The 21305-nt window shown below is 56.0% G+C and overlaps 1 protein-coding gene across 15 annotated transcripts in view; it reads right to left on the reverse strand.

Annotated features, from left to right (window-relative positions):
• Positions 1-10542: 10542 nt before the first annotated feature.
• The window catches only part of LOC115484229 (protocadherin gamma-C5-like), a 208813-nt gene continuing 198050 nt past the window's right edge, over positions 10543-21305 (reverse strand). For 14 of the 15 annotated variants that reach the window (XM_050979636.1, XM_050979635.1, XM_050979640.1 and 11 more), the window contains 2 exons: positions 17654-17742; positions 10543-12973 (listed from right to left, as the gene is read on the reverse strand). In XM_050979636.1, coding sequence (XP_050835593.1) covers positions 12747-12973; positions 17654-17742 — 316 coding nt within the window. In that variant the 3' untranslated portion in view covers positions 10543-12746. The remainder of the gene's footprint in view (positions 12974-17653; positions 17743-21305) is intronic. The other variant, XM_050979628.1, reaches the window with a different exon arrangement.

Consider the following 21305-nt stretch of genomic DNA (forward strand, 5'->3'; position numbering starts at 1 on the left):
GAGCTCTCCTCCTGTTTTTACCATCACCTTGTTTTCAGAGCCAGCAAAGCCAGTGAGGTGACAAGAAACAGACCATCCCCGAGCCCACCAGCTGCTCCAGCTGGACACTGATCCTGGAAAAAGGCAGAAAGCTCTTGGACCCAAATGAGCCTTCAGTAAGTAAAATAAAGTTTCACTCTGGGGCCTGGGCATGGTTGTGAAGGGTAGTTAATTCTCCCTCTGGCTCTTGGGGCTGTTTGAGGCAGGGTTTGTGCTGTTTTAGCTCTCCTGTCCCATTTGTGTCTGTCCCTGCCAACAGCTGAAGAGTCAAAGGCTTCAGCCAAGGGGAGGAACATCATCTGAGGTGCTGGTGGTGGAGCAGGCTGGGCACAAAGGCAGGGACAGAGTAAAGCCACAGCCATCCCTCCACATCACTCCGTGCTGGGGTCACAGCCAGGGACCCCAGGTCTGGTCCTGCAGGGCTCTGGCTCCTGGTGGAGTTATCCGTGGGAACAGCTCTGCCCCAGCTTGTGCCTTCCATGTTTTCAGTTCCTTTCTTGTTCTAATTTAACACATTTATAACATTGAGGTAATGGAGGGATCCATAACAGCCCAGCATCACCTGGGGCTGGCACAGAGCCTGGCTGCTCTCACTTCCCTGCAGGAGGGGGCAGGCTGATCCCAGCCCGGGTAAAAGCTGGGGTCTTGGGAAGGTGGAGAAGGAAAGAGGGTGACTGGAATGCCCGTGGGGAGAAGGCATTGGCACCCTCTGGTCTGGGAGAGCCCCCCAGGGGGCTGAGCCAGCACAGGTGTGGCAGCAGGGTCTGGGGACATGGCTGGGGTCACCATTTCCTGCAGGAACCTCTGCACACCAGAGCGCTGCTGGGTCCCTCCTGGGGTCACACAGAACCTTTGAAGCTTTAATTTTAATGCACTTTTCATAGAATCACAGAAAGATTTGGGTTGGGGGGGACCTTACAGCTCCCCTTGTCCCAACCCCCCACCATGAGCAGGGACACTTCCACTGGAGCAGATTGCTCCAAGCTTGAGTAAGAGCTCAACAGCAATAATAATTCTGTTTTTCATAGCACTGGGGGCATTCCTGGGGCTCACTATCACACCGCTGGTCGGAAGCTCTAACAAAAAGCCGAATGAGCCGAGGACAGCGTGTCCCCCGCGCCAGCTCAGCCCCGCGGCCCCTCCCGGCACGTGGCCGGGCCAGCGGTCCCTTCCCCGTCCCCTCCCGGTCCCCTCCCGGTCCCTCGCGGTCCCCTCCCGGCAGGGCAGCGCTCGGGGCCGCTCTTTGTGCCGGGCACAGCGGTCCCTCTGCACCCCAGTGTGAGAAACACGGCCACTCTTCCGTGAAAATGTGAACAGTTTAATAAAGGACAGTGGGAGAAAGGAGCACAGAGCAGAGGTTATCACAGCCAGGTGCATCCTGGCACTCAGCCAAGAGCACCCCTGTTACCCTCTGGGATATCCCTTAAACACTTTTTCCTTTACATCAGCCCTCTGCATATTCATAGACCCTCATGCACAGTAAAATTTTCCCCAAACCAGTTTACATGCTCCAAGAATTGTTTAGCATTTCTCCTCCTTGGATCTGCCTTTTAGAGCATGCAGATTCCTTGGCTGTGCCTTTAGTCCATTCTGATCACCTCCATTTCTGGGCCCTGGCCCACGCTGCCTTCAGCCAGTGAGTGCTGCTGGCTGGAGATCTGCACAGGTGTGCTCATCCTGTGTGCATTGGTGTTACCCCATCCCAGCAGGCATTTAACACAAGCACACTGATACCAGCTATGGCACTGGGCTTAATGAACAGAAATATAAACTATATATTTATCACAAAGTTACTTTAACACCACACATATAAAATCCATTTTCATATTTGCAAAAAGCCAATCGCATGTATCTACATATATATAATATAATAATAATAATAATAATAATAATAATAATAATAATAATAATAATAATAATAATAATAATAATAATAATAATAATAATAATAATAATAATAATGTTGTATCAACACCAGGAGCTGCAGATCCAGCAGAGCCTGAAGGAGGATAGGCCCTCGGGAGGAGATGGGATCATTCCTGCACAGGAGCTCTGTGCTGGAAAGGGGAAAGGAAGAGAAATGCTGGGTTTGGAGGGCAGGATTTGCTCTGGTTCAGCCTCTGGCCACAGCCCAGGGGGTTCCTGCTCAAAGCTGGGTGAAGCACAGCTCCCCTGGTGCTGCAGGGCTGTGGGATGGAGCATTGGACACACGGTTTGAGCCCTGCCCATCCCTTCGGGAAAGGGTGAGGGAGTCAAGAAGGGCGGGCAGGACAATTAAGGCACTGGTAAAGGAAATGAATTTGTAGAAAATTCTCAAAGCTTGACAGAAAGTTTATGTGCATGGATTGTTACAATAACAATGCTAGTGATAGTGCTTTGTGTACTTCACTGCACTCAACAATCGATGAACAAAGCCACCAAAGAAGTTTTTCTCTGTACAAGAGAGAGGGGGAAGTGTGGGAAATGAATTTGTAGAAAATTCTCAAAGTTTGACAGAAGGCTCACACAGTGTGTATCTGTATGCAAACCTTGGTGTATCTGTATGCAAACCTTGGTGTATGTGTGCAAACCTTGAGATAAGAAATGCTGACTTGGAAATGCCCTGGAATGGGACAGACGCTGCTTGAGAGAAAAATGGAGCTAGAAACAAATTTCAAAAGGTGGCCTTGCAAATAAGACTCGATATTTTAGAGTAACAGAACTATGAAAGATACATTGTACTAGGACTCACGAGGGGTAATTTTAGAAAATTAGCTGTAAGGCATTTACAATATGGTATAGCTAAGGCTGACAGACCAAGAAAAGCATTTAATATATTGTAATTAGGAAATAGATAACTTCTGATTGCAATGGCATGAATTATAACATCTATATTGTTTCACCCTTCACATGAGACTAAAAGCAGAGTAAAAGTTTTTAAATGCCTCTCAATTGTTCCATCTCTAAATCAAAAAAGAGCTTAATTCAGCAGTCCCTCTGCCTTCCCAGCACCTGGGCTGTGAGAGGGCTCCTTGTGGGGCCAAGAGCTGTGCCACCCTCCTGTCAGGGTGCCAGTGCTGGCCAGGGCAGCCAGGAGCTGCCAAATGCCCTGGAAAACTTCAAAATGAGAGAGAAATTGGGGCATGTGAGCTGAATCCGGGCCAGCCTGGAGCCCTGCCTGGGAGTTGGCATTTCCCTGTACCAGCCCCCTTCTCTCCATGGCTTTGCAGCTGTGGGAAAGAGATGCTCTGAGAGCACGGTGTTGTCATGACAGCTTTTCTGTATAAAAAATGGAGAAATAAACATGATTTTTGGTACAAAAATGTGATTTTTGTCTCCACATCCTGACTTTGCTGGTGCAGAGCTGAAGCCAGAGCCCTGTGGCACTGAACTGCAGGGAGCTCATCCAGGCTGGAGGGGGCAGCTGAGGAGCTGGAGCAGCATCACAGCTGTGGTGTGGGCAGTGCCACCACATCCCCAGAGAATGCTGGAAATCCTCTTCCCTGCCCCAAAAACCAGCCTTGGCACAGCAGGTGTGGTGTCTCAGAGCCCAGACACAGGCTCTGGGGGATGGAGGTTTCCCCCCTGCCCAAATGTCCCCAGGGCTGAAGGCCAGGTGGGTGGGAAGTGGGGAGGACAGGAGCCACCCTCCCTGTCCAGCCACTTGTCACAACGGATCTCCCCAGGGACAAAGCAGCAGCAGAGCCCTGGTCACTCCACTGGAGCCTGTTTGTCCCCCAGGGTGTGCACACCGGTGTGACAGCTCTGTGACAGCAGTGTCCCTCCCACAGAGAGTCCCCCTTGCCCTTGCAGTGACACGAGGAGCCCCAGCCCAGCCATCAGCTGAGTTTAGAGGTCAAAGTAGCCAGAACTAGGCCAGGCTGCAGCTCCCTGCTGCCCTGCTGGGATCAAGGACACCTTCTCCCAGATGGCCACTTTGGCAGGACAAATGCTCATCCACGTGGCCCTGGCTTGGTGGCACAGGGGGGTTTGTCCTTGGGACTGAGCCCAGGGCAGCACAGGGACACCCCAGCCCGGGCTGTGTCCTGCCCTGGGGCCCAGGGCTCCCTGCAGCAGCTGCACTGCTGCCCAAGCCCTGCTGGCACCTCCTGGTGCTCCAAGGGCTGCCCAGTCCCTCCTTGTGGCCAACCCTGTTGGAGCTCTGGATGCTGAGAGTTTCAGACTTTCTGTGCTGACAGACTCTGAGCCCCAAGAGAACACTGCATTTGACCCGAGGCCGTGGAGAAGGCTTCCAAAATGGATTAACGGCACTGGGATTGTGGGAGTGGAGTTTGATTAGAAATGTGTAATATCACAAGGAAGAAAACCAACACAACCCCAACCCCTCCCACCCAGGCAGGGCTCCTTTACCCCCTGCCTGAGGTGGGGAGCAGCCCTGTCCCCCTTCCCTGCCACCAGCGTGGCCACCTGATGGTGGCCAAGAAGAAGAAGGAGAAAGGATGGACATGCCCAGATTCCTCCATCCTGGGACCCCGAGCCTCCACTCTAAAACCCTCAAAAATCTATTTTGCACCCTGTGACAAACTAACTATTATTCTACTTAAACTCTCTTGACTTGTAATTCTTCATATAAGGTTAGTGATTTTTTCCATGGGTGAAGATCAAAGGCATGGGGGTCTTGGGCTCTGTGCCAAGGTCTCTGAACCCCCTGGGCAGGGGCTCGAGCCCTCCAGGGCAGTCTGAGGAATTTCCTGGGTGTCCCAAAGTGTCCCTGCCTGCTCCCCAGCCCCCTTTGCCACCCCCCTGCTGCAGAGGTGTGGGGTGGAGCCAGCTGACAGCACTGGCTCCACCAGGCTTTCAGGAGCAGGTCCCCACAGGCATGGACACACAGGGACTGCTGGGATCATTTAAAATCCAGGGCAGAGACCTGATTATTGCCCTAGTTTGCATAAAATCTCAGTTTGGGTTTTTTTTAGCAGCCTTTTGATGAGCTTGTCAATGACAAGTTGCTAATTGAGGAGTGGGAGGCCCACAGCGTCCTGGGGGAGAAAAAAAGCCAGGATAAAAAAAAAGCTGCTTAAACCTGGCACTGGGCCTGACTGCTGGGACCAGGGGGATGGAGGGGAGCCAGGCTGGGGTGGCCTCAGAGAGACCACAGGGGTGCTGCTGCTCAGTCAGGGCGTGGGGACACCCCAAATCTCTGCAGGGGCTGGGAGAGCTTCAGCAGGGACACTGCCCATCACCCCGGGGTGCTGCAGCAGGGGGAGGACTCTGGTCTCTCACAACATCAGCCCCCTCCAGCACCCAGTAGAGCTCCAGGCTCCACATCTTTTTATTCCACACCCCCCTCAATATATTCCTTGATTTATAAATTCCCTACACGTACTGCTGGGCTAACAAGCACACTTTAAAGCTGAAACACGAGGTAAAAAGGATGGGGGAGAGATGAAAAAAGACTGGTTTTAAATATTTTTGAAGTTATTAATGGTACAAAACACATTTTCTTCTTGCACCCTGTGGATTATCTCTGTGGGGACGGTGGGGTTGTCTGGGCCCTCCCTGGCACCCAGGAGCCCCTTCCCCATTCCCCTCTGTCTCTGCACAAAGCAGCTTTGTCTCCCTCTTCCTGTCCCTCTGCTACCCCTGGCCGCTGTCCCTCCCTGGCATCCGTCCCACCTCACCCTGCAGCACAAGTACCCTCCTCCTCCTCCTCCTCCTCCTCCCTTTATCTGGGGGAGGGTCCCAGCCCCCCATTGTCCCTGGCAGCTCTCAGGGTGCTGGGGAGGATGGCAGATGGCAGGGTCCCCACACCCAGCCCTGGCAGCACTCACAGGCTGGGCCAGGGGTGCAGGTGGCACTGACCGAGGGTGGGCACTGACTGAGGGTGGGCACTGCTCTCCAAAGCCCCCTGCATCTGCGGTGCCTTGGGGGGCTCTTTTCCTCCTGCAGCCCTTGGCTTCAGTGGCTGCTCTCCCTCCCCTGTGGCAGCCAGGCTGGAGCTCACCAGGAGGGCTCCTGTCAAATCCCAAATCCCAAATCCAGCCCCACTGTCTGAGCCCTTTGTGGTGCCAGGACGTGTCTCTGCTTCCCAGCCCAAAACTGGCAGTGCCTCCCAAAGCTCGGCCAGCAGGAGGTGCTGGGCTCTGTGTCACCCACCTCCCTGTCCCCGCGGGAGGAGCACACCCCAGCACAGCTGGATCTGCTCCCCTTCCTGCTGCCAGAGACCCCAGGAGAGCTTGGGGTGGTTTGGCTCAGCATTGCTGCCCGTTCATGGGGAGAGGGGCCCAAAACCCCCTCCCCAAACTGGGCCTGGCTGCTTTTGTCATGTGCCCAAGGGAGAGGGGCAGGCAGGCAGCCCTGGGCACAGGCTGCACCTTGCCAGAGGAGCATTTGGGCTTTTCTTGGCCTTTTTTGGGGCGGAGTTTTGCAAAGCTCTGCCTTTGCCCCAGCTCCCTGTGGTCAATGGGGGCTGCAGGAATGCCTGGGGGGATTCACACGGCCTGGTGCTTCCAGGGATGGTCTGCAGGGCCAGCCCTGGGCTCCGGGGGAGCAGAGGGATGTTCCTGCCTGCAGGGGCAGCAGCAGACTCTGGGACCAGGCACAAGGGCTGGCTCTGCCACCAGCAGCTCGGTGACATTGACCCTGGCAAGTGCCACCCGCAGCCCTGCAGGGGCCACAGCGAGTTCCAGCAGGGTGGAGGGGGGAGCTCGGGAGAGGGGACACACCCAGGGGCATCCCCTTGGAGCTGAGCCCTGCCAGCCGCTCTGTGTCCCAACAGCAGTGCCCAGAATCCTTGTCTGGTCTGCCCTCATGCCTCCTGGCACTGCCTCCCTGCCCTCCCCTCCGCCAGCCCCATGACCTCAGGCTCTGGCTGCTTCCCTGGGACTGATCTCCTCGGGCAGCCGGCCACCAGCACGGCTGGGACAAGGGCTCTGTCCCACAGGGAGGACAGACAGACAGACAGAGTGTTCTCCCAGCAGCCCATGGAGAGGCCACCACCATGTCACACAGGCTGCAAAAGGCAAAATCCCACCACATGCTATTTTCTCCGGAGAGGGGCTGAGGGCTGCTCCTGCCCCTCCACGTGATGGACGAGCCTTTGGCAGCCCCGAGTCCCGGAGGGGGCGGCCAAGGGCCAGCAGGGCCCTCCCCCCGCCCTCTCCTTCCCCGCGGTCACAAGGCTCCAGTCAGCAAAAGGAAAATTTTATTCCATTTACGCACGCTTTATTATTGTTATAAATAATAATAAATCCCAGCGGCGGGAAGTGGATTTAGGGAGCAGGAAGGGATGTGCAGGATGGTGAAACACCTCCCGCTTCCCCCCAGGGGGGGATGTGAGGTGTGAGAGGAGCCAGCTGTGTCAGGGGAAATAAAAGCCCGGGGGATGTTGTGGGGGGCTGGGGGGCTTTCCCACCACATCCCTGCTATGGATATCCCCTCTCCTCACCTGGCCTTTTGAACCCACTGCCCCTGTAGATCCCTTCTGGATATTTTTATCCCAAATACCCGGATTTCCAAGTGCTTTTGGATGGCATTGCCTGCACTCCCTTCTGAGGTGTTTATGGGAGGAGAAGCCCCTGCTGCCACCAGCTCCAGGGGTGTCTTCTGCTCTGAGCAGGCTCCAGCTCCCAGTGTCTGTGTCACACCCAGGGTGACCTCCTCAGTGCCTTTGGGGACCCCAAAGGAAGGGGTGAGGGAGACCTGCATGAAAACTCAGCTTTTTTGGTGATTTCCACCCCCCTGCTTTACTGGGTGAAGTCATGACTGGAGGAGCTGCTGATGGGGCTCAGCCCATGACCACAGCCTGATGGAGATTGCAGCTTCCCACCCAGCCCTCCCTGGGGCCGAGTGACAGGTCAGCTCAGCTCAGATCCAATGGAAAGCTGGCTTGGCTCAATTATTTTCTTTTTTTTTTTAATTTTTTATTTTCTGTTGTGTTTCAGTTTCAAGGTCAGTCGGAAAAAAACCCACAAAAAAAAACCAAAACTGCTGCAAACAGGGGCTCCACCAGTGGTGACGTGGGACCAGCACTACCTGTGGCATCTGGATGCTCCAGCAGGGAGTGAGCTGGGGACAATCCCCAGAGGGGGACAAAGGGGTCTCCACCACTGTGTGACCTGTTCCTGTACCACGGAGAGCTTCCAGCCCTGCTGCCTGCGGGGTGTGGAGGCTCCCTGGCCCCACAGGGAACCAGGGAACCTGTACCCAGGCTGTACCCGGGACAATGGCAGGGAGGGGAGGGAGAGTGCTGAGCTGATCCCAGTGGTGGGGAAAGGAGATGGAGAAGAGGGAGAAGCAGCAGCAGGAGGGCTGGAAGGAAGGTGGAGGTGAGGTGCCTCCACCAGGGTGGAAGAAGATCCAAGCCCCTCCTGGCTGCTGAAGGATGCTCAGAGCAGCCCAGCATGGATGCCCTGACCCAGGCACAGGACCCATCTGGAACTGGCTGGGCACCTCACAGTGTGCTGGTGAACCCCCCTGGTCTGAGGGGACACAGCCACTGTCCCCCACAGCCAGCAGCGGGCACAGAGGCTGGGACCCCCAGCTCCACCCAGCAGAGCCCCTCGGTCCCCAGCATGGCTGCAGTGAAACACCTCCTGAATCCAGGAGCTCCTTCCCCAGGCCAAGTCGCCGTTCCCGGGAGCAGTGCCGCCGCCACCCCCCCAATGTCCGAGCAATGCCACCACCCCCGCCATGTCCCTCGTCCCGAGCGCCTCCGGGGGCTCTGTCCTGCCTCTCTCTCTGTCCCTTCTGTCAGGGCTGTGACTCCGGCTCTGTTCCTGTTGCCTCTCCCGTGTCACCGCCCGAGATCGGGAATTCCCCCAGCTCGCCACGCTGCGCTGGGCACGTTCCCGCTCCCGCCTGTCCCTGGTAATTAGCGCGGCTGACCGAGTTTCCTTCATCAGTGCTAATTGGCCAGGTCTGTGTTCGCGGCTTCTCCTTCCTGGCTCTCGCCGTGCCCTGCGGTAATTTCAGCGAGAGAAGTGAAATGGAACTCGAGGTGCCCCCTCTCAGTGTGCACACCCTGACACCGACACCCGCAGCTGGGACTCGGGGACACCGCGGGGCTCAGGGCACCGGGGAGGCTCCTCAAGCCAAACCCAGCCCTGGACCTTTGCAGTGGTGGCTGCCACCCGCCTGGGGACCCTCTCGTTTGACCATCCCTGGTTCCTGCACCGCCAGCCCTCGGTACTCAGCTGCAGCACCCAGTGGCATCACCAGCCAAGCGGGCAGTGATGCCCGGTGCCCCGGGATGAAGCCACCCAGCTAGGACAGGGGCTGGGGACAGCCCGTGGGTGGCACCTGGAAGTGCTCAGCCCTGCTCCCCATTAGCTGCGGGTCGATGGGATTGATCCTGGAGCTGTCCCTGATGCAGCCCAGGTGACCCAGCACGGGAGGGACAGCAGCTTGGGCTGGGGGCAGAGGACACGGTGTCACAGGGGCCCCAGAGCAGCAAATCCCTGCCCTGACCCCCGTGGCCTCCCCTGTGGTCTGGGACCGCCTGTCCCAAAGGAGGACACCCCTCACGTGTGTGTGTGTGTGTGAGACCAGGGCTGTCCCCGAGGGCACAGGGGAGGCAGGAGAGACAGGAGAGCTGGGTCTGTGGGGTGCAAGGGAATTTGGGGAGAAGGATGTCCCTCTGTGAGGTGCATGGGGATTCTCAGGGGTCTGTGCAGCTGGAGGGGGGTTGGTGTCTCTATGGGGCACTGGGGGATTTGGGGAGGGTCTGTCAGTCTGCAAGGGGGGCTCAGGGGGTGCTCGCTGTGTGCAAGGGCAGAATTGGGGGGTTTGGGGGCCAGAGTGTGGAGGGCACAGAAACACTGGGTGGGGACGGATGGGAATACAGGGGTGGGGACTGTGCCCTGCGCACCTGGAGCCTCCTGTGCTCTGCTAACAGAGGGGAGCAGCTCCAACCCACAATCCCGGGCTCTGTCTGTCTGTCTGTCTCCTGGGACTGCTCTGCCCCCTGCCTCCTCCACCCTCCCCCTCACATCTGGCCAGCAGCAGCTTATTTTTTCCTCCAGGGTTGCGACATCCTGAGCCACGGGATGTTTTTCCTGAGCCTGTGTTGGACCCGCAGGGGGAGGGTGGGAGGATTGTCTTGGCCAGGGAGCTCTGGTGACGATATCTGAATGCCCTCCCACCCACTGTCCCCAAGTGCAGAGAGGGGAGATCAGGAAAGCAAATCAGACCAGGGCTGGAGAAAGGAGAGTGGATTCCTGCTGGTGATGGAATCCCAGCTGGGTCTGGTTCTCCAGATCCTCCAGGACTGGGCAACAGTGCCAGATCCCTGCAGTGATGGAGAGGGGCAGCTGGGGCCTCTTGGGGCTACAGCTTCCAACCCCATCATGTCCTCAGTCATGATCCACAGCCAGGTCACCCTCCTCTCAAAGGCGTGGTGACCACAGGATGGTCACCAGAGCAGGCCTGAGGGCACAAGACTTGGGGAGCCCCTAGAGCATCCCCACAGCTGGAGGCAGGCAGGGGCTGAACCACCCCCTGTCAGCAGCACCGGGATGGCCAGACCCCACCTGTGCCTCCTTTTTCCCACCAGAATAAACACCATTTGTTCAGAAGAAACCATTTTATTATTTTTTTTTCCCAAAGAAAAAAAGCAATATAAATATTAGAGTATAAAACTTGCGTGTAACACATCGACATTGGTCTATATGGGTATAAGAAGGATATAAGCATATATATAATATATAAGTATAATTCAATATTAGACACATTGAAAGGGCAAACGTGTTTCATTTCACGCACACTCGGAGCACAGACCACATGGAAAGAAGATACAGAGAAAATTTAAAATACTGATGTCCACAAGTTAGTTACTGCAATTAAAAATAACACGCCACTAAATACACGACACTCGCTACGCTACCTCAGATTGCAGATTAAAAAGAAAATATAAAGACTACGATTCAGCTACAGCATTTCTAGGGGGGGGGGGGGGCAGGTGGCAGCTGCAGGGGACAGGGTGGGAACAGCTCCCAGTGCAGCCAGCGCTGGAGGTGGCTGGATCTGGATGAAACACGGAGGATGCTCCTGCTGCCCTGGTTTGGGGAGGGGGCAGGGGTGGGGAGAGCCTGGCTGAAAGGGCTGGATCTGCTGGGGTGAGTTACGTGTTAGTGATTAAAAAAGGAAAAAAACAACACAAACCCCCCTGGGAAACTCGGTGTGGCCCCTTCCGGGCCACCCCACAGCTCCTCTCCTGGCTCTGGCTGCACACAGCCTCCATCTGCCTCTCCGGGGGCTCAGAGCTGCTTTGCTATGGGAAGCTGGCCTGGTGCTTTGGTGATGGGCACATGGAGAAACCCTAATGCTCATCCTTCCATTCTCCCCGCAGGGTACGAAGCCCAAAGCCAGCGGGAGCATCACCTCCTCCTCCTCCTCCTCCGGGCTGGCCCCACACGGTCCCGTGTGTCACTCCCCCAGTCACTGCCCCCCATTTTGCAGCGTCACCCCCTGCTCTTGGGTCCCTTGTCTGGATGTGGTCCCCAAACGCCACCAAAACAACCATCACTTACTCAGCCACCAACTCTGCACCAAAGCCATGCACCGGCAGCTCCGCGGGTCCCGCCCCTCGGGCGAGACCCCGGGAACCGCCCAGCCACCCCAAAGAACCTTTGGGGCCCGAACTAGAAGCAATATTGAGTTTCCCCACCCCGCCTGAGCCATCCCACCCCCTCCCACCCTTTCCCCAGGGCAGCCCGGGCGGCTGCCGGCGCGTTCACACCACGTGGGCATGCGAGGACTGTGCGGGTCCGTGGAGCTACGGCGCTAGTGCAGGTGTGAGGAGAGGGACGTGCATGCAGACACCGTGTGCAGACAGTGAGGCGTCGTCCCCGTGTCCCCTGGGCAGGGACCTGGCCAGGCCTGGCCGCGGGGGAGCGAGGCTCTCTTAGCCTTAATTCCATAAGAACATCGACTGTACATATAAATATTTACTGCAAAGAAGGTTTGAGATGTGTCTGCTCTTCGGAGACCCCTAGAACCGCCGGGGCAGCTGCCGCACACCTCGGCATGCTCCTCATGGAATTCCCTGACTCTCACACAGCTGGAGGGCTTTTTCCTTATCATATTTCAGGCCATTAGTGGTTACACTTAAAAAAAAAAATTAAAAAATGCTTAGGATGCAGCTTTGCCATATTCCCTTTGACTCATGCAATATAAACACTTTTTTTTTTTTTTTTTTTTCAGATGACAGGTAAACAGGAACTGAAGCACTCCCTACCAACTTCCAGATTCCAAAATCCATCGCTATCATTGACTGGGGGTGAATTTTACAAATGGAGAATTTAACAGCAAAGAACTGGAGCGTGGGCTCTAAGCTAAGAACTTCTTTTTCCTTTCCAAAAAATAGCTGAAGGGCTATAAATTAAAAGATCCACATTAAAATTATTTACACTGGGCAAAGCCGAGCACAAGCCTCGTGCCTTTCTTGGACTACCTGGGAGCAAACTGGATCCAAAGACATGGCAAAAGACCTTCCGCCCTTGCATATTCTAATACCCGAGGGACTGTATAAAACATTATTCACAGGGCACTTGTTTGTGTTGGGTTTAGATTCCGGATTGGTTTTCATCATGAGACCTGAGAGCAGCGAGCCCCTGCTCTCAGCTCTGATGATGACGAGATACATTCGCAGCATTTCCTACTTTTGCACCACAAAAAAATTCACATTCGTCCTCCGGCCTGGGCTGTGGTTTTGGGGGAGTGCTGGAGCCGGCTGCCCTGTAGCTCTAAGGTCTCCTTTTACTTCTTCACTACTTCTTCTCCTTCTTCCCGGATTTCTTCTTGTTGCCTCCGGCGGGGGCGGCGTTCTTGGCGTCGCGCTTGCCGGCGGCGTTGGTGAGGGTGGCGTTGCTGCCCGGGATGTACACGTTCTGCCGGTAGTCGGGGACGTGCTGCAGGGTGAACTGCGGGCCGTAGCGGGCGCTCAGCCCCATCGTGCCATTGCCGCCGCCCAGGGTCGAGTTACCGTCAGCAGCTTCTGTGGGGAACGCCGGGCAAGGGGGGAAAGAGAAGGGCAGGATGTTAAAGCCAGCTGGAGACGCCCCCACCCCAAACCCCAGCAGCCCCACAGGGTGTCAAACCCAAACCAACATCACCCTTCAGCTCCCCACGAGGCAGCCTAGCACAGAACCCCCCCGAAATTTCCCATCGCAAAGATATTGTGCAGTCACACCATTAGTGATGCATTAAAGGAAATCCGATATTTATTTATTTTTCCGCCGCATTTAAAACTCTGCCCGCGGTACTTTTCTGCAGCCAGGTTTATTCAGGGAGCAGGACACGGGAGAGGAGAAAGAGAACCCCTCCCCTGCAATACCACAAAATGGCTCTAGGAAGCCGAGCACGAAGGAAATCAATGCCAGAGCGTGTCTGATGGTCCAGAGCTGGGAGCAGGGGGAGGGGAAGGCAAATTCATTCCTGTCGCTATGCAAAGCTCCAGCACGGAGCGAGCGGTGGGGAGGGGCACAGGGCCCCCCGGGATGCTGGGGCTCTGCTGCATGCTGGAGACCAGATGGAGACAGGGGGATGCACGGGGGCAGGGGGGGAACGAGCACGGGCGGATGGCAGGGCCGAGTGATGCTGTTGCCATGAGCTGCTGCACGATCTGCTCCAGTGCAGCTGCCTGTGCACGGCTCAGGGTGGGATCCTCCTGAAATGGTTTGCTGAAATTCAGCCTTTGTCTGAGAGACTGGGGCTCCCATCTCAGCCTTTGAGTGCCTCATGCTCATGGCTGGGGCCAGGCTCTCCTGAAGGGTGGGGACACCCAGCCAGGGCACCCCGAGGGCCTAAGGCAGAGCCCAGGGATGCTGCTCCCTCTTTCCAGAGGCAGAGAGACTGTGGGAACAAAGAAAAACCACGAGCAGAGGTGGTGGGCTGGTCCTCTCGTGTTTCTCCTCACTCCAGACCAGCTCTGTGCAGCCTCTGCTTTCCCCTAAGCAGATGGAGGTGGCTAAGCCAGCCAGAAAGCTGGACAAAAAGCTGGAGCACATCCCACCATCCTCTGAAATATGGCTGTGTACACATTCCCTTTGCAGGGGTCGGAAGGATGAAGCAACTGCAGTTGGAGAAGTTGCAGCTGCTCTGTTGGAGCAGGCGGGGAGGAACAACAGCGAGGCTGAAAACAGGAGTGACATTGTGCACTGGGGCAGGGCTGTGGGGTGCACACAGGGAAATAAATGCCTTTCACTTCCTGCTCTGGAAGCATTCCCCAAAGGAGAATTCCTCCACAGTCCCCATGAGATGGGTTCCAGACCCAACAGGGCTTGCAGGACCTCGTGCTGGGGAGATGTGTGTGTAATTAATGATATTTATTGCCAACCCTCACTCGCCTGAGCAGCAGAATATTTCATTAGCAACCAACTCCAGCCCACACCCCTGGAGGTGTTAGAAATGACCCCCATGGGATGGGATGACTGGAGATGTGCAGGGATCACAGGTGGACTGCTGTGAAGAAGTTTTACAGTGACTTCTGTGGGCCAGAGAGAAGTTTGAGAAGAGGATCCATGTTTACCCCTGAAAGAATTTTCTACTAAGGTCATTGACACAAAAACCAAGAAAGAAAGAAGGAGAAATAAGAGAAACCTGCAACTACCTGTTCCAATGAGCACTTTGTCTCTGTGACCAATGAGTAAATTTAGGAGTTTTGTGAGAATGTATAAAAAGCATGCATGCTATTAAAAAAAGGTTTTGAAGCCTTCTGTAAATGGTGTTGCTTTGTATTGTCTGCATCTCAGCTATGACAGACTACAGCCTCCAGCCACAGGAGAGCTGTTTTTTCTGGGCTGTCCCAGCTGCAGCCAGCCCAGTGAGAGGCTGGATGCACTCTGCCCCTTCTCCTCCCCGGGTGTTGCTGCCCCGTGTCCCTCCGGGGCCACCCCAGGGCTCTGAGCAGTGAAGGGCTGGGGGTGCCAGCACCACCCAAGCCCCCATGAATTAATTTGCAGTCTCAGCACAGCTTTCAGCAGGGACACAAAGGCACTGGTGAAGTTGCCAGCCTGCCATCGGGCCCGGGTAAGGGCGACTGGCTGTTTCTAGGTAACACTGACATTAAGGTTGAAAAGAAGAGAGAACAGGAACAATAGAGGGTTATAAATGGGCACCGAGGTGCTCTTGCCAAGCAAAGCACTTGAGCTCTTGTTGCTAGAAAGGTCATGCTCAGCCTCTACCAGCAGCCTGTCATTATCCCAAACTGTCCTGAGGAGGAAAACAAGAATTTGGGCTCTGGCAAAAATAACCAGCTCCATCCCCCCGGGGCAGAGAGGAGGCCGGGCAGCCCCAGAGCAGGTGCTGCTGCAGCTGCTGGGGGGGCTTTCAGGAGACCCAATATAGCGTGTCTGTCCCTGCCTGGGGGCACAAGGACCTGCCCTTTCTGTCTGCTCTCCCACCATCCCACGGCACCTCTCTAAATTCTCCCTGGAGCCAGAGTATTTTAAGGACAGGATGTCTGTCCTTGAGAGTCTGGGGTCCTGGAGCATCTGTGCTCCTTGGGCTGTCCCAGCAGCTGCCTCTGCCCATCCAGATCCCTCCAAACACTGGTTTTTCATGTTGCTCTCAGCTGCAAGGCAGGAAGATCCAGAGGAAGGATGGCTGGGAAGGAAGACAGAACCCTACAGCAAGGTCACAGCCCTGGGGGGAAAATCAGGTCCCCAGAGACTCTGTGATGGTAATTTAACCACTGGGGAAGGGATTTAATCCTCAAAGGACTGGATGGTGCGGGCTTGGCCTGGCATGGCCGGCGCTGCCTCCTGCTGAAGCCAAGGAAAACCCCTGGGTCAGGGTAAGAATGCATCCAAGGTATCGCTCTGACCCCCCTGTCACCCCGGAGCTCAGACTGAGCTCAGTGGGTGACAGTGAACATAAGGATTATTTAAATGGCCAGGAAATCACACCCAGGGATGGGCAGCACAAAGCTTAATAATGGGCAATTAGCGCTGCCCCTAATCAAAGCCTGCTCCAATCAACACTGTTGGCTTCAAGGGAGAGCAGAAAGGGGGACAGAGAGCAAGGGTGACACGAAAAGGCTGTGCTGGAGGGAAGAACTGCTGCTGGGTCTCCATCCACACATCCAGCACAGAAAGGGCCGATCGGGATGGAGAAGGGACAGGCATTATCTGCAGGAGGGATTTGATTTACATCAGCCCCCGGGGCGGACCCGAGCCGAGGGAGAGGCTGGGACTGTGGATCGGGGAGATTTGCTGCAACAGGGCCCGGGGCTCCACGAAAGTCGGTGCTTAACCTGGAAGGGACCCGCTTAGCTCTGATCCTGGGGATTGCTGGAGCGGCAGCCAGAAAAACAGCTTTATTTACCAGCGAGGAAACCGGATCTGGAGACACTGGGTGATGATAACCACATGCAACCCCAAGGGCTGTTTTTCCATCGTGGTTTTTCAGAGCAAAGACACATTTTCACATTGTTTCTTTCTCTTGAGTGTAAACAACCCCCTTGCCCCAGACCTTGTCCCCCTCCCCAGCCACGGCAGCTGTCTCCTGGTGTCTGCAGAGCAGCAAAACTCAGCTGCAGCAGCTTTCCAAGAAAGCAACACCAAAGCCATTCCTCCTCCCTCAGATTCCTTCCCTCCCAGCAGCTCAAAGGAAACATCCTAAGCCTTTTACACAGGGTTTTATGGCTGTGTTTCTATTTTTTAAATAGAGACTTGAAGGTATTTATAAATAAAGGCTCTATGAAAACCAGGCTCTTTATCCATAGTGCTGCACAGAATGGTAATTGTCCTTGTTTTACACAAAGCCATGGAGACTGTGGCTGCGTGGGAACATCCCTCCCTGCCCAAGGCTTCTGCACAGCTATAAACCAGAACAAACCAACCCAAAACGACCCCAAACCACCCTCCTGTCAATACAACTGCAAGGAGGCAGCAGCAGCCAGGGGAGGAAACCTTGGTGAGCCCATGGCTCAGCAGAGGGGCTTGGGGAGCTCCTCTGCACACAAGGTTGGTTGGGAATGCTGAATCAGGCATTCCCTGTTTTCCTTGGTCCAGCCTCCAGCCACACACAACTTCCAGCCTTCCTTTCTCCTCACCTCACAGCAAGTTTAATTTACTGTGAATCTCTGGAACCAAGTAGTCCATAAAACATCATCTCCAGACTGGCTCTCCCATGTAACACAACCACAGAACAGCCAGGCGGTGTTGCTTCAGTGCAAAGCAAAGAGTTTGGGTGGAAGAAGTGTCCCTGTGTAAAGGAACCAGGTATCTCCTCTGCTTGGATCCCTCCTGACCCCTCTCTCTGCAGGGACAGCAGGGCTTTTCCCCCTGGATCCCTCCTGACCCCTCTCCCTGCAGGGACAGCAGGGCTTTTCCCCCTGGATCCCTCCTGACCCCTCTCCCTGCAGGGACAGCAGGGCTTTTCCCCCTGGATCCCTCCTGACCCCTCTCTCTGCAGGGACAGCAGGGCTTTTCCCCCTGGATCCCTCCTGACCCCTCTCCCTGCAGGGACAGCAGGGCTTTTCCCCCTGGATCCCTCCTGACCCCTCTCTCTGCAGGGACAGCAGGGCTTTTCCACCAGCTCTGGGATCTGTTGCAGCAGAACCTTTGCACCCTAACCCAGATAAATCAATCCCAGAGCATCTTCTCTCTCAGCATGACCCCGAGGTGCCCCCAGAGCAGGAGTCAGGGTTTTCCCAGGAGGGATGGACACCAACCATTGGCTGAAGCCAGGATCATGGCTTGGAGCATCTCTGTGTCAAACTGGTTGTTGGGCCAGGCTCCAGCTTCCTCTCCATTCTGGGAGCTGTGGGAAAAGAAAACAAACAGCAAGTTACTCCAGTTCAGTCAGGGGGAGTGGGCTGGACCAGTGCATGCTTTAAATCCTCCCATGAGTAGCACTCAGGGGCCAAGACCCTTTCAGAGTGTCCATCCCTCACCAGGCTCTTGAAGAAAAACCACCAAAGGCACTTGGGGACTCACTGGTGCATCCAGCAACACCTTCCTAAGTCCTGCTGCCTTCAGAGGCCACAGCCAAGCATCTCATCTCCTCCAAACCCCACCAGTATGGAATCACAGAATGGTTTGGGCAGAAGAGAACGTGAGGATGATCTATTTCCACCCCCCTGCCATGGGATAGAATGTCACCCATTGCCAAAATTACAGTGTCATGTCAGAAAAACTGCACTCCCAAAGCCCCAGGGGTGCATCTCCACCCCTGTAGGAGCAAGTCCTCTGTCCTTCTGCAGGCTGTGAGTGGAAGCACCTCTCGAGCTCTTTCAGGTCACAACTCCATTCTGCAGCTTCATTCATGTGGTGGGAATTTGGGTCATCACAGAGCAGCTGCCTGGCACCACAGAACCTGCTCTGAAAAGGGTCCAAGCTCAGTCCTGGGGAGGCTGGAGCAGCAGGGAGAGGACAGCAGGGAGCATCTGGGCATCTCCATTGGCCCCCCTTGGCTGCTGGGGGTGCTGAGCACCACAGATCAGCCCCGGAGAGTTCAGGGGATGCTGACAGACTTTGGCTGAGGAGGTTTTGTGGCTGAGGCTACAATCAGCACTCTGTGTGCAGGCTAACAAGCCTGGCTTTCATGTCTGCCAGGTGTCAGCTGGGCTCAGCCACTGCTCACTGCTCGGGGCTGTGCTCCCAGAGCCCCTCCAGAGCCCCCACACTTCCTAAACATCTCACCAGCTTCCTGGGGTCTCCTCTGCTCTGTCCCTAAATGACCCCAGCACTCAGATCAGCATTGTCTCCTCTCCCAGTCCCTGCTCTGACCACCCACAGCCCTTTCCATCTGTTGGAATACCAGGATTTACCCCTTGGCTGTGTACTGACTCCCTTGGGATGGGGGCTGCCCTGGGAGCTCTCCTGAAGTGAGGCAGGGGGGGTTGGAAAGCCCTTCCCAGGAAAGGACCTTACCCCATTTCCCAGGAAAGTGTTCAAACCACCAGGCCACAAGGCATGGAGGTGCCTCCTCCACCCCTGTGGTCCCAGCCCTTGTACCCAGGAGCTGCCAGACCCCAACAGCCTGCTCAGACCCCAAAACCCTGCTCAGACCCCAAAATCCTGCTCAGACCCCAACAGCCTGCTCAGATCCCAACACTGCTCAGACCCCAACAGCCTGCTCAGACCCCAAAACCCTGCTCAGACCCCAACAGCCTGCTCAGACCCCAAAACCCTGCTCAGACCCCAAAACCCTGCTCAGACCCCAACAGCCTGCTCAGACCCCAAAACCCTGCTCAGACCCCAAAACCCTGCTCAGACCCCAACACCCTGCTCAGACCCCAAAACCCTGCTCAGACCCCAACAGCCTGCTCAGACCCCAACACCCTGCTCAGATCCCAACACTGCTCAGACCCCAACACCCTGCTCAGATCCTGAAGCCCAGCTGAGATCTCAGCATCCTGTTCAGCCACCAGATCCCTGCCCAGCCCCTGAATTCCTGCCCAGCCCAGCTCTGGGGTGTCCCTCTGGCAGCCCCGTGCCCGAGCACTCTGCACCCTGCACGCTGCCCCTGCCAGTGCGGGCACAGCCGGTGCCAGCTCAGGGCCACGTGCTGGGCACCAGATGGGCTCCTCACGCCCTGCTGAGCACCCCCTGCCTGAGGGGCCCCTGCACCTGTGCCCTCACACACGGAACAGGCTCAGTATGGGCATTTTGGAATTGGGATGGACCACAGGCGCTGTTCTTGAAGGCTGTACCTGCCACAGTGACCTGGTAGCTGCACCAAAGCCCTGCAAGGAGAGAAGCCTTGAATGCAAGTGAGCTTTCAGCATTCCTGTGAAATCCTGCCCCATGCACAGGGTGCCCAAGGCAGCTGGGGCTGCCCCTGCATCTCTGGCAGTGCCCAAGGCCAGGCTGGACAGGGCTTGGAGCAACCTGGGACAGTGGTAGTTGCCCTGCCCATGGCAGGGGGTGGAACGAGATGGGCTGTGAGGTCCTTTCCAACCCAACCCATTCTGGAATTCTGAATAGAAGTTCAAACTGCCTTTGAAACACAATATCTGTCTGTAAGGATGCTGTGCAGACACTCCCAGGTGCTCTGCACAAAATCTGATCTGAAGCAACTCGTCCAGGATGTGCAGGACCCGAGGCAGGACCACAGGACCGTCCCTCCCCTTCTGTATCCCGTGCCAGAGCCATCCCCAGCCGGGCACAGGGCGCTGCTCCCACACCAGTTAATCTTTGAGGGATGTAAAGAAGCACTGATGGAGCAGAGGCTGCCCGGGCAGGACCCTGTGGGCAGCATCCTGAAATCCCTGCCCATCCCGGGGCATCCTGGGCACCATTTCCAGCCCTCCTGCTCGCCGGGGGTGGTGGCACGGTTTCAAAAACCAGAAGTGAGGCGTGTTCCCCTCCCAGATGGATTCCTCCGTGCCGAGACTCCCCTGCCCCCCCATGCCAGGACAAGGTGGGGCCAGCCCTGGGGCTGCAGTGACCTGTTAATGTCACAAACAAGGCGGGGAATAGAGCCCCGGGCTAGATCCAATAAAGGACTCAGGAGCCCGAACCCCACTGCAAACCACAGCCCGTTCAGGCACCCGTTCACCCCAGCGGCTCCTGCCCCACCCTCAGCGGGAAGAGGAGGTTCCCAGGTTTTTCAGGGCTTCAGGAAAGCTGCTCAGAAACATCCCTGAGCCTCCCAGTGCTGATCCTGCCTCTGGGAGCTGCCCTGACATGATGGTAGTACCCAGAGATGCACAATAAATATCAAATACATTTTGGGGTTTTTTTTAAGTGCAGTATTCCAGTGTGAAATCAGAGGCTCAGGTTCAACTCCCTCTTTGATGTGGCAGTGCCAGCATCACATTTTCCACCTCCCAAAAGACTCTCCCCCTCCTCTTCCACCCCTCCCTCAGGCAACTCCTTCAGGCTCCCCTGTACAGCCTCTGTGTCCTACAGCAGAGGGAATGCAGGAAGGAAAGGCTCACCCCGTGCTCAGGAGATTCACCTGCACCAACACTCCTGACCCCCTGAGCTCCCCAGCCCACAGCCCCCAGCCCCAGGGCTGCATGAGGGCACAGACAGCAGACCTGGCCAGGAATGGCTTGGAAAGGGAGGGCTGAGGGGTCTGGGCAGTCCCTGCAGCCTGGGAGGGAACAGCCCAACCCTCCCGAAGGGGGTGGCTGTACCATGAGATGTGGATCTTGCTCAGGCTGTTCTGAGCTTCTGGTCTGTGTGTCCCAGGAAGGAGGGCTGTGCACCACCAGCCATCTCAGCATGGGCAGCACTTCAGACCCTTTTCCTTCCTTGTGCTCTTAGTGAGGGATGAGCACGTGAACTGCTGGCATGAGCCTCACCAGCCCCTCCAATTTGGGGGACACCAAAGCCCAACCTCCCCTTAATTCCCTGTGGGATCACAAAATCAGA

This window comes from Serinus canaria, chromosome 13, assembly GCF_022539315.1.
Source record: "Serinus canaria isolate serCan28SL12 chromosome 13, serCan2020, whole genome shotgun sequence".
Classification (NCBI taxonomy): domain Eukaryota; kingdom Metazoa; phylum Chordata; class Aves; order Passeriformes; family Fringillidae; genus Serinus; species Serinus canaria.